This window comes from Lynx canadensis, chromosome A1 (assembly GCF_007474595.2).
Source record: "Lynx canadensis isolate LIC74 chromosome A1, mLynCan4.pri.v2, whole genome shotgun sequence".
NCBI lineage: Eukaryota > Metazoa > Chordata > Mammalia > Carnivora > Felidae > Lynx > Lynx canadensis.
In genome coordinates this window covers 24,715,483-24,727,897 of record NC_044303.2, presented here as the reverse complement: position 1 = coordinate 24,727,897, position 12,415 = coordinate 24,715,483, and the positions used below count along the sequence as shown (strand labels likewise).

Genomic DNA, 12,415 nt, shown 5'->3' with positions numbered 1-12,415 from the left:
TAGTGCTCGCGTTTCATTCTTTCAACAAATCTATGAAACACACATTGTTCTCTGCATCCCTTTGAGGATTTTTTTTTTCCTCTTTAGTTGGAAATGTCATTTGGTTTTTTTTTGTTTATTTATTTATTTATTTATTTATTTATTTATTTATTTTTTTATATATATGAAATTTATTGACAAATTGGTTTCCATACAACACCCAGTGCTCATCCCAAAAGATGCCCTCCTCAATACCCATCACCCACCCTCCCCTCCCTTTGAGGATTTTCAAGGGACATTAAAAGCTGGTGTGACTAAAAGATACTAGTTAAGGTCACGTAGCTGGTGAGAGGCAGGACTGAGGTTTTCAGTCAGGACTTCTGATTTCAAGTCCTCTTTGTTCCTCCACAATTACTTGTCATTCCACAGGGTAGAAAAGGTGGAAGGCAGAAGGGTAGAAATAAAGATCAGAACACTAGTATTTCAGGCTGTACCTTGACACTTCCGTGGGGTAAAGGGGTGTGTACAAGGTGGGCAGCTTTCTGTGGGAGACTAGTACAAAGAAAGATGGGGAAAGGGAAGCCAGTGATGGGGTACCTGGGTGGCTCAGTCAGTTAAGCCTCTGACTTTGAATTTTTTTTTTTTTAACGTTTTATTTATTTTTGAGACAGAGAGAGACAGAGCATGAACGGGGGAGGGGCAGAGAGAGGGGGAGACACAGAATGGAAGCAGGCTCCAGGCTCTGAGCCATCAGCCCAGAGCCTGACGCGGGGCTCGAACTCACGGACCGCGAGATCGTGACCTGGCTGAAGTCGGACGCTTAACCGACTGCGCCACCCAGGCGCCCCAAGCCTCTGACTTTGACTTCAGCCGAGGTCATGATCTCACGGTTCATGAGTTTGCGCTCTGCAATCGGTCTCTGTGAAGACAGCTCAGAGCCTGGAGCCTGCTTCGGATTCCGATTCTATGTCTCCCCCTCTCTCTGCCCCTCCCCCACTCATGCTATGTCTCTCTCTGTCTCTCAAAAGTAAATACATGTTAAAAAAAATTCTTTTTTAAAGATAAAGGGAAGCCAGTGATGCCAAAGACAAACTTGGACTCCCTGACCACTTTCCCCAGGGTGCATACTTTTTACATATAGACTATTCCCCTATTTCACACAAAAAGAAGCATACATCTAAGTTCGCACAAGCTTATTACCACCAGGTCGAGGGACAGAGACCTTGCTCTGATTCATGGTGTAGGGACCTAGTGCAAGCTGCCAATTCTGGAATCAGAACTCCCAATTTGCCCTCAGTGATAGACTTTGGTATCTTCAGAAGTATTCTCAAAAACAGCTCCAAACAAAATGAATCACGGTTCATTTGCTTTTAAAAATTAGTCCCCACGCAATTTTAGGGTATGGAAGGGAGAAGAGTGTCATTAAGATTAAGCAAATATGCGGAGTTGAAATTTCAAAACAAGAAAAGGAGAGAGTTAAATTTTTATTGCCAGGGGGGTCTGGGTGGCTCAGTGAGTTAAGCATCGAACTTCAGCTCAGGTCGTGATCTCATGGTTCATGGGTTCGAGCACCGCACAGGGCTCTGTGCTGACAGCTCAGAGCCTGGAGCCTGCTTTGGATTCTGTGTCTCCCTATCTCTCTGTCCCTTCCCCACTGGCTTGCTGTCTCTCTGTCAAAAAATAAATAAACATTAAAAAAATTAAAAAAAATTTTATTGCCATCTATAGCCCTCAAAGAGGCTTTGTTCTTAACTAACCTGGAGCTAGTGATAATCCAGTAAGAAAGCAAGGGAGAAAGTCCAACGGCATTGACCGCAAAGAGAGAAATAGTACAAAGAGAACTTTCTAGCAAATTTAACCTACTCAATTTAAAGGGAAACCTTGGGTTGTCTGGACTAGTTGCCTGACTCAACTCTCTAACTGTGCCAAGCAAACTCTCTTGGTACCAGTCCCGATGCTGGAAAGATGAAGGAACCCCAAAGACTTCCAGCGTGTGCACACCCTTGGTCGAGTAAGACTGGGACTGAGGCATGCGGGAAGCATGGTCTTCCAACATATAAATCTAGGACCCAGAAACACAAGTCCTAAAGAGTACACACAACATGTCTGAAAGCAAATGTCATGGGTGTGTATACCACAATTACATGGATCCAATCGGATCGACCAACTCAGCTGCCAGGAGGACCCAACATTTCATACGTCTGCCTTGAGTCTCTACTGTAGGTACTTGCCAAAACAGATGAAAACCCAGAAACCCCAACTCAAAATCTTAACTCGAGATGACAAAGACGCTCACCTATCACAATTTAGATAGGTAATGGTGGGAAACTCTATGTAAATTAAATGTTATTAAATCCAATGTAATTTCCTAATGCTTAATTTTTTTGTCTAGACCTTCTTTTTAATTATTTTTTGAGGAAGGGTTAGGGGGAACAGCTAAAACAAACAAACAAAAAAAGAAATGCAGAATTAGAAATTAACAGGCAGGAATTAGTATGATTTCATGGCTCCCAAAAATTCTTTCTGTGGCCATAGTCGCTGACCTTTACTAAGACCAATTTATTCAACTAAAAATAAATAACCAAATGGACAGCGATTGGAGCAGAAGTTATCACATTAGTCCTACTGCCCAGGCCCCCGACATAGCCCTGGTTCCTATCCTTCCCTTGGTGTGGTTGTTAAGCTGTTTCTTTGGTTCCAAAAACTACATCCGGGTCAATGTTTGTCTAACAACAGATTCCTCTGTATTTGTTTCCTCCTAAGTAAAGCAGTCAGAGGTGCTGGTGGTAGTGGTGGTAAGTAAATAACAGACTTGAGAAAAATAATCCAGACGACTCCCTTATTTTATGAAGGTAGCCACTGAAGCTCAGGAAGGGGTGGGGGCCAGAAGGGCAGGGAAGATGGGAGATGGGCACCGAGGAGGGCACTTGTGGGGATGAGCACTGGGTATTGTATGTAAGCGATGAATCACAGGAATCTACTCCCGAAGCCAAGAGCACACTGTATACACAGCATGCTCACTAACTTGATAATAAATTATATTTAAAAAAAGGAGAAAAAAATAAATGGCTTATCTATGTCACATAAACAGACAGAGTGGATTCTGAAAATAGGCTTTTCACTCTCCCATCCATCCTGCATTAGTAAAGGAAAAAATGTAAGGGTAATAACTAATCTCAAAATAGCTGGATATTAAAACCGAGGAAGACCCATAATACAAATATTTCCATAGCTCAAAGAAAAATATGCAAGTTATAACAAGCACCATTGGAGAAGTAACACATTCTCCAAAGTGGATAGATCAGCGACTGCCCCCACAGCCTACCTTTAAAACATAAAGTGGGTACTTCTCGTATGAGGATCCAATGTGGATTTTTTCAACCATATCAGGATACTTTTCAGTTACAACTTCAATCCAAGAATAGATCTATCAAAGCAGAAACCAGCCGTCAGTCGCAGAACAAGTTCAAAGCATTTTCCTGGCCCAAGGAAGGAGACAATTTCATCAAGGCAAGGCGATCCCTTTAAAACCTTTGCATAAGGAAAGAATACGGAACAAAAACAGTTGGGGCAGGGTGTTTCTTCTGCTGTTTCAGAAAATAGATAAAATTAAAGTTTTGAAAGATACCAAGGGTTAGAGAAAGAGTAGAAAAGGACTGAAAAACTTAGCACAAAGTAGGAAAAGTTAATCTTAAAATTTTTTTTTTAATATTTATTTATTTTTGAGAGAGAGACAGAGACAGAGACAGAGACAGAGGGTGAGTGGGGGAGGGGCAGAGAGAGGGAGACACAGAATCTGAAACAGGCTACAGGCTCTGAGCTGTCAGCACATGATGTGATTCGGGGCTTGAACTCACGAACTATGAGATTATGACCTGAGCTGAAGTCAGACACTTAACCAACTGAGCCACCCAGGCGCCCTGAAAAAGTTAATCTTTAAAGTGTATCTCCTGAAAGTTGTTTTTAAAGGCTCATTACATTGAATCCCTGCCTCCATGTGTGAAATCTTCTTTCCCATTCAATCATGAATTCCCATTTATATAGAACCTTTTTGTTATTTTTTTAATATTCATTTTTATTTTATTTTTTTTACTTTTTATTTATTTTTGAGAGAGTGAGAGAGAGAGAGAGAGAGAGAGACAGAGAAACTGAAGAAGCCTCCAGGCTGAGTTGTCAGTACAGAGCCTGACACGGGGCTTGAACTCACAAACCGTGAGATCATGCCTGAGCCAAAGTCAGACACCTAACCGAATGAACCACCCAGGCGCCCCTAAGAAGAGTAACCTAAAGAGGCCCTGGGCACTGTCTTTGTACAGGATAAATCACCGTTGTTCCCCACTGGAGATCTGTGCACTCGCAACAAGATGTGTAAAATGATAGGAGGCAGGGGTGAGGACAATCTGCAGGAAAAATATTCTCTCGTTTGATTCAGGACCTTTCTCCTGGCTGCAAGTCTAGTGGTGGTTATGATTCTGTCCAGATTACAGTGGAAGGAAGAGACAAAAACTCCCGGACCTGACTTGAGGCTAGTGTCCACTTCAAATCAGGGTTTGAATGATGGAACTCGGTCATGTTTGCAGACCAACTTCTCAGGGGCCATACTTGTATTTGTATACCTTCTGCAATGGGAGTGACCAACGCTTGGCCTTATTTCTGGGACCTTATCTAGAGGTAATTTCAAGTTGATGGGACCTGGAGCACCGTGGATCCTCTCAAAGTAGCATAACTAGGGTAAGTGGTTGTCCCGTGCTGGGGATTAAGATGCTCTCCGAAGGCCCACCTGTCACCAAATACCAATGCTGTCCGTGCCTGCAGTGTTGGGCATCTAACCATCAGAGATTTCCTCGCTGGGCCTCTGTGTACCATGCTACTCTTCTAAGGCATGAGTGCATCTGAGACAACTACGACATGAAACTATTTTGTGTTTCAATATTAATGGTTCGGTACATTTCCTCCAACCAGGGAGGCTGTGTTGTGTGAAGGCAGCTTTACAGGAAACTGTTCATCTCACAATCTAATCTGAGCTAGTGAAGGTAACACCCTTTGAATAACTCTCTTCTTTCGCCATTTGTCTTAAGAAGTTATTTTTTGGCCGGGGCGCCTGGGTGGCTCAGTCGGTTAAGCGTCTGACTTCGGATCGGGTCATGATCTCGCAGGTTCGTGGGTTCGAGCCGTGCGTCGGGCTCTGTGCTGACAGCTCAGAGCCTGGAGCCTGCTTTGGATTCTCTGTCTCCCTCTCTCTCTGCCCCTCTGTTGCTCTCTCTCTGAAAAATAAACATTAAAAAAAAAAGAGAGAGAAGAAGCATTTTTTGGCCCTTTGTTTTTCTCCCTACAGTGGATCCTAGTGGGAATCAATGACAAAAGAACTCTCCTGCCCACCAGATGACCTCGCGGTGAGGGCTGAAGGAGAGATCAATGCCGAGGGCGAGGGCGAAGGAAGGACTTGGTGGAATTTCCCGAGGGCCAGATGGCCATGGATCCTATGAACCCCAAGGATTGAGGGGAGGAGGAAGGAGAGGTCTGCAATGTTTCCTGGATTGTCACTGTTATGAACTGAATTGTGTTCTCCTCCAAATTCATACACTGAAACCGTAACCCCCAGCGCCTTAGGACGTGACTACATTTGGAGATAGGGCCGTTAAAGAGGTAATTAAGTTAAAATGAGACTGCTGGTGTCGGCCCTCACCCACCCTGCCTGGTGTCCTCATAAGAAGTGGAGATCAGGACATAAACATACGGAGGGAAACCAGGGATGTGCACACAGAGAGAAGGGCATGTGAGGACACACTGCGAAGGCAACCGTCTACAAGTCAAGGAGAGACACCTCAGGAGAAACCACCCCTGCTGTCACCTTGATGGTGCACTTCCAGCCCCCAGAACTGGGAGAGAATACATTTCTGTGGTCCAAGTTACCCAGTCTGGGGCACTTTGTTATGGCAGACTAATAGTCATGTCCTTCCCCCCCACCCCTGCCCCATGTCCTTCCCACTCTCTCATGGAGACAAGGTAAGAAAAAGTCACCCTTTTGAACAAAATCACGAAAAAATATTTTTAAAATATTTAAAAGTACTTTTTTCAGGCGTTCCCCTCTTCCCATCGAATTCAGCACAGCAGTGATTTTGCAAATCACACCACCGAGCGTCTCGCTCGATCTCCGGCATCAGACTGGGGACACTGGAGGGGAGACGTCTCAGGGGAATAGAGACAAGGGAGGAGAGACAAAGGAGGGGATGCAATTTTAAGATCCCCATCAATCAGCCAGGCACATGGATTCTAGAAGCCGACCGAGTTCCGGTTTAACTAACTGGAAAGGAACAGATGCTTTTGAAGATTAAATAGCAAATTGATTCTTATTTCTTAAGTCTTAGATGTCTTAAAAACATGGATGTGGTCCTTAACAGTTTCTGGGCACCTAGCCAAAGATGATAAAAATACTTAACATTAGGCAATACGGCAGCATACTCCGATGAAGGAATAAAAGGTATCAAGGGATTTTTATTACTTGGAGCATACTATATAAAAAAGAAAGTCCTCTAAGGAGTTTACCCTTTCAATTAACAATACGGGGAAACGGTTCTGAGAGTGTTACATGAAAGGTTACAGCCGAACAGCAGCATTTTTCTCAGGTTCCCTGTAGCAAATGGGAACCTGTAAGTACTGATAGGGAAAAAAATCAACTTCTTAAAGATTAAAATACAGCGGCGCCTGAGTGGCTGAGTCGGTTGAGCGTCTGACTTCAGCTCAGGTCACGATCTCGCGGTTCGTGAGTTCGAGCCCCGCATCGGGCTCTGGGCTGATGGCTCAGAGCCTGGAGCCTGCTTCCGATTCTGTGTCTCCCTCTCTCTCTGCCCCTCCCCCGTTCGTGCTCTGTCTCTCTCTGTCTCAAAAATAAATAAACGTTAAAAAAAAATACAAGTGGTATTATTATCAGTAACGTTATTCGTTTAAATAGATTCCTCCTAAGGGGAATAAAACGCACGTATTTACCATGTACTAAGTATGAGTGAGTAAATTCCTCTAATTCAGTGAGAGAAAATGTAGCAATTATTCAGTAAGAATACGATCAGGGTAATAGTCCAAAGACACATGATTAATTAGACTGTTAATTTCTTTGGGGCAGTGTCAATAAAAAGGCCCTATTTTTATTTCCTGTTGTTCCTTAACGTGTAGTGTTACGGCTAGCAGTTAGAGACACTCTCAACTCTGGACAAACAGCCTGCTTACAGGCAGGGTACTAAACAGAATGCAATCTCCCCAGGGGAAGATATCGACAAGAGGCTAGGTTACCACCGTATAATCAACCTAATCGTAATTTTTTTTTTTACTCTCTTCCACCAATTCTGTTTTTTAATAATATCCCATGGTTGAAATGGCCATGCTAATTAAATTAAAATAGTGATTTTGGAGAGCAACGTAATGACTTACTTCATTCAGCGAGTGATACTGTTCGTAGTACGAAGAAGAGGTCCGGGGGCTGACCGTGTCATTGGCAGTCTGCTGTTGAATAAGATCTGCCACTTCTTCCACCAGGATGCTGGGGGACGAAACAGAGGGACAGCTGATTTCCAAACAGGACTCTGATTCTCCCACGGCCCACTGCGGGTACAGCAACAGGTGAGCATGGGGGGAAAAAATCACTGAGAAATTTAACGAGGTAAACTTCATCAAGGTGCAAACAATAACCCCTCACGCGGTAGCAAGCTGAAATTCACAGACCTTCTTGGTGGAACCCGCATGAGAGCGGAGAGAAAGTGGCTCCTGTGTGATGTGTTTTGAAGGCCCCCCCCAAACTCACCCTTTCCTCACCATTACCAACATTCCTTGACTGTGATTCGTCAGTGTCTTTAAGGTTAATGGACAACTTTCTTAAATCCAGACTAACATTGTATTATTCTGTTTTCAGTTGAGGACCAAGGAGAAGCAGAAAGCCTTTTCTTTTTGTTTTTCATCGTGACAGCCATTGACCTACACCAGATGTTCTGCATAGCCAAAGATGATCAAATCTCTAGAGAAACAGAAGCACAGGGAAAGAGAAGGTACCAGAAAGGCAGCTTGTTTAATTCTCTTGAGAATTGCCACACTGTTAACTAGGCAAACATTTTAAGTGAATTAAGCTGTTGCATCACCTGGGATGAACAGTTTGAAAGTTAGCTATCATTTTAATGTTATTCCTTTTTTTGGAGGGGTCAGCGGATAAAAGCCAAGGCTTTGACATCAGAGAGGTCTGAGTTCAACTCTTTGCCCTGCCATGTTCTATGTGTTATGATCTTGAGAAATTCCTTTGTGAGTATGAAACAGTTTTTTCACATCTGCCTAATGAGGACAGTATCTATCTTACAGAGGTAAATAAGAATTAAATGAAGCAATGTGTAGAAGGGCTCAGCACAGTTCCAGGAAGGCGGTAAACACCTATAACATATTACTAATAATCATCGTAGTGTCTTATCCAAAGGCTGCCCATTGATGAGCGGGAGAGAGCTTGGCCTCCAGGAATGCTAGCGTCGCAGGTGGAATCCTGGCTCTTGAACAGCGGACATAGTACGGAGACGTTGAACAGGAGCATCTGAGAGGAAGGGGGTGTGGCGTCTGGACAGAAATGGCCTCTGATACGTTTAGTTTGGCCCAGACGTTCAGGAATGTTCACTGACCTTGCAAAGCAAGGAAGGAAGCAGAATCCCCTTCAGCAGCTGCTTTTTCAAGAGATACCACAAAACCTGCTACAGTGAATGACAATTTTGCTCCCCAGGCCTAGGCACAGAGCAGAGGAACTGAAAAAAGGAAGGAATAAGGAGGAACTATAGGAGATCCCCAGATCACTGAGTCTGAATCATTTCCAGGCAAGAGACCCAGGTTGTGAGAGGTGAAGCCGCTTGTCCAAGGTCGCAGAGCTGGCCACTTAAACTTCATCACCGGTCCACTTCAGAGATTTCCGTGTTGTCATGTTCAGTGTAAGTATTTATTTTTTCCAGAAAGCAATTATACTGGCTGCTAATACAATGCCTCATAGGTGCGTCTAATGGCTGCTCAAGAAATACTGAACGATGCCTACCTGAACAGAATCGCGTTGTCATGTAAATTCGCTTTCACGTTGCTTACATCAGAGGCATTCACAAAAAAGTGGACTTCTTTCTTCTTCTCAATAAATTCAGCTGTTACCGGCTGCCAGAGAACAATCTGCATTTTTCAAGGGGAAGAATTGATAAAAACGAAAACAGTTGTTTGCATCCTTCTCATCTATAGCTAAAGCCATAAACCGTGTATCGATAGGAGAAGTGAAACAGACATTTCCTAGCCGCTGGTCCCCATTCACACACGTGGCAGTGTAAACATTTATTTTGCAGGGAGCTCGTCTTATTCTTTTCTGTGACCCCAGTAGAGAGGCCCCGGAACATACAAGGCACTCAATAAATATTTGGTTAGACAAGAATGAATGAGCCAATGAATATATTTATGACCCAACTCTAAAGCTGGTTGTGTATGTCAGATGTTTAAAGGAGAAATGAAATTCTGTCTAGAAAGAAAGTTAATTTACTGTTGATCTTCTTTAATAAAAATTCCATGTCCTTGATATTGTTATCATGTTGATACTCCTTTTCTTTAATCCAATTATGGGCTTTGGGCAACGACTTTTAATAGTACTGACTTTTTTTTTTCTACTTTACTGCACTTTTTTCAAGCATTTTCACACCCATTTCCTTTGACCATTATAATTATGCTTTGATGTAGGCGAGGCGGGTGTTACTACTTCCATTGTGGAAATAATGAAGAAATTAAGGCCCACAGCCAGCGTGTCTAAAATCATACACGTAGACTAAGAACTAAGATCCTAAATCTCTAACGCTTCCTCCAGAGGTATGTCCTCTGTCCATGGTGTGATGGCCATGAAAACGCACCACTCGGTGCTTCTGTTGAGAGGAGCATAGTTGAAAGGCCTTCCCAGCCACTGCCCCTCTTGATCCACCCGAGCCTGATGCCGTGCTGCCCCGGGGCTGCAGCCAGCCACGGACCAGGCACTGAGGGCATATTCTTGCAGGACCTTCTTGCGAGATATGGGTTTCCAAAGCCCGGTGGCTTTGGCTTCAGGACTGACCACTGGTCTAGCCAGACCTTCATCGGAACTGCCCCGGAATCTACAAAGTCTCCGTTTCTGCAAAAGTGTCAGAGCTGTGTCTGGTCTGAAAGTGCCCCCTGCCATCTCTGACTTTCTCCTCTTCGTCCTTCCCAAGCATTCCTCTTAGTACACATAGCTGGCATCTTCAACCTGGTTTTGATGTCTGCTTCAGGAGAACCTTCACTGACAAGCAGGGGGCCATCAATTTTCTACCATGACATCTTGTAACTCTTGTCAGCTTTCTACACCTTAGGCATTCTGGGCAGATGGGTCCCAAGCATGAAGATTTTAACAAACGCTCCCCTGTAGTATTGCTGCCTACTCCTTTTTAAGAACCATTATTTTGTAAGCAAAGTTCTATTGGACTTCTGTCATCATAACATCTTTGTAAGTACCAACTTTCACTCCCAAAGTGCTACTATGATGAAATTGGCTGGAAAGCCAATAGCACAAATGAAGAATGTTTTGATTTTAGCACCGGCAAAATCATGTGATTATGGGGAGGGGAAGAAGGCTATAAGAAGAGGGGTTTATGTCAGCTATATTTAAGTCAGACAACATATGAGAGAACATGGCACACAAAATTTAGACACCACGAAGCCGATATACAGTTGATCCTTGAAGAATGTGGGCATTAGGGGTGCTGACTCCTGTGCAGTTGAAAATCTGCGTATAACTTTGAGCTCCCCCAAATTTAACTACTAATAGCCCACTGTTAAGTGGAGGCTTACTGATAACATAAACAGTTGATGAACACATATTTTATATGTTGTACATATTATATACAGTATTTTAATTTAAGTTTGAGAGATTTTTATTGAATAATAAATTATTTAATAACAATGGATTATGATTTATTTCGAGAGAGCAAGAAAGTGCAAGCAGGAGAGGGGCAGAGAGAGAGAGAGAGAGAAAGAGAGAGAGAGAGAATCCCAAGCAGGCTCTGTGCTATCAGTGTAGAGCCCAACGTGGGGCTCGATCTCACAAACCAAACCGTGAGATCATGACCTGAACTGAAATCAAGAGTCTGACACTTAACTGATTGAGCCACCCAGGCACCTGAATATACTGTATTTTTATAATAAAGTAAACTAGGAAAAATCAAATGTTATTAAGAAAATCATAAGAAAAATACATTTACAGTACTATACTTTTCTTTCTCACATATCTGTGTGTAAGCGGATCCACGCAGTTCAAACCCATGTTATTCAAGGCTCAAACGTAAAGATAAATGAGGGAAAAATTACCTCATATGTTGTAGTAAGATTCTGCACAATCTGAACTTGCCTGGAGGTTCTAGGAAAAGCTGATAAAACCTGGCCACTGGGAAAGAATAACACAGAATTTTGAGGTTAAATAAAAAAATTTAAATGAGGTTTATTTTTACATAATCCTCTAGGTAATTGTAAAAAGGAAAAACAAAAACTTTAAATAGTAAAAGAAAAGAGGCTCTTGCTACAGGCTAAGGGTTAAAAAGAGAACATACACTTTCTCATTCTTTCTGCTCCAAATCGACTGCCAAGTCAATAGTTCTCTTGAATGGGAGTCAGTCTGCAGAGTACGGACTTCTTTCTTCTGTGTGTGTGTGTGTGTGTGTGTGCGCATGCATGAGTTATAGTTTTAAAAATTAAATATTTGATGCATAAGGGAATATTAATGCTAACACTAGCTTATTACATAATAAAATGAATGCCTGGGAACCCATTACGCCACTTAAGAAATCCAATGTTATTGGTGTCCTTGAAGCTCCTTGTGGGTTCCTCCCCACTTTGCCTCCTTACCACATCCCAAAAGGTACCCACTACCCTAAATTTTCACTTTGCTCATTCCCTTACTTTTTCTCTGTACTATGGATTCTTGAACACATGATGGATTCTTGAATGTGTAGATTCTTAAGACATCCTTAGGTTTGCTTGATGTAACTCTATAAAATTGGTATACTGTATGTGTCCTTCTGTATCTTATTTTTTCTCCCTCAACATTGTATGTTCAGGGTTATCATCTGTGCTGAAGAATATATTGGGCTGGAATTTGTCTACAAGTGGAACTGCTACTTCTTGGGGTTAGATACATTTTAATTTCATAGAAATTGGGCAAGAGCTCTTACCACACAATACAGCCCAAACCTAGAAGGAAATGATGGATAAAAAAAGACATCATAAAGAGAAAAAAGATAAACAAACAAGATATTTTCAATATGTGTAACTGATAAAGGATTAGTATCTAGACTACAGAAAGGAATTATAGTACCCACTTGTCACAAAAAAATAATTGAATGGAAATACTGTACTTCATTAGTGAGTCAGAAAATTAAAAATTAAAGTT

The 12,415-nt window shown here is 42.5% G+C and overlaps 1 protein-coding gene across 1 annotated transcript in view; it reads right to left on the bottom strand.

The window, feature by feature from the left end:
- Positions 1-12,415, bottom strand: part of CPB2 (carboxypeptidase B2) — a 51,029-nt gene that overhangs the window by 26,463 nt on the left and 12,151 nt on the right. Inside the window, exons 2-5 of the mRNA XM_030310949.1 lie at positions 11,338-11,413; positions 9,029-9,153; positions 7,405-7,513; positions 3,305-3,406 (exon numbers count right to left, since the gene is read on the bottom strand). Of these exons, the coding sequence (XP_030166809.1) occupies positions 3,305-3,406; positions 7,405-7,513; positions 9,029-9,153; positions 11,338-11,413 (412 nt within the window). The remainder of the gene's footprint in view (positions 1-3,304; positions 3,407-7,404; positions 7,514-9,028; positions 9,154-11,337; positions 11,414-12,415) is intronic.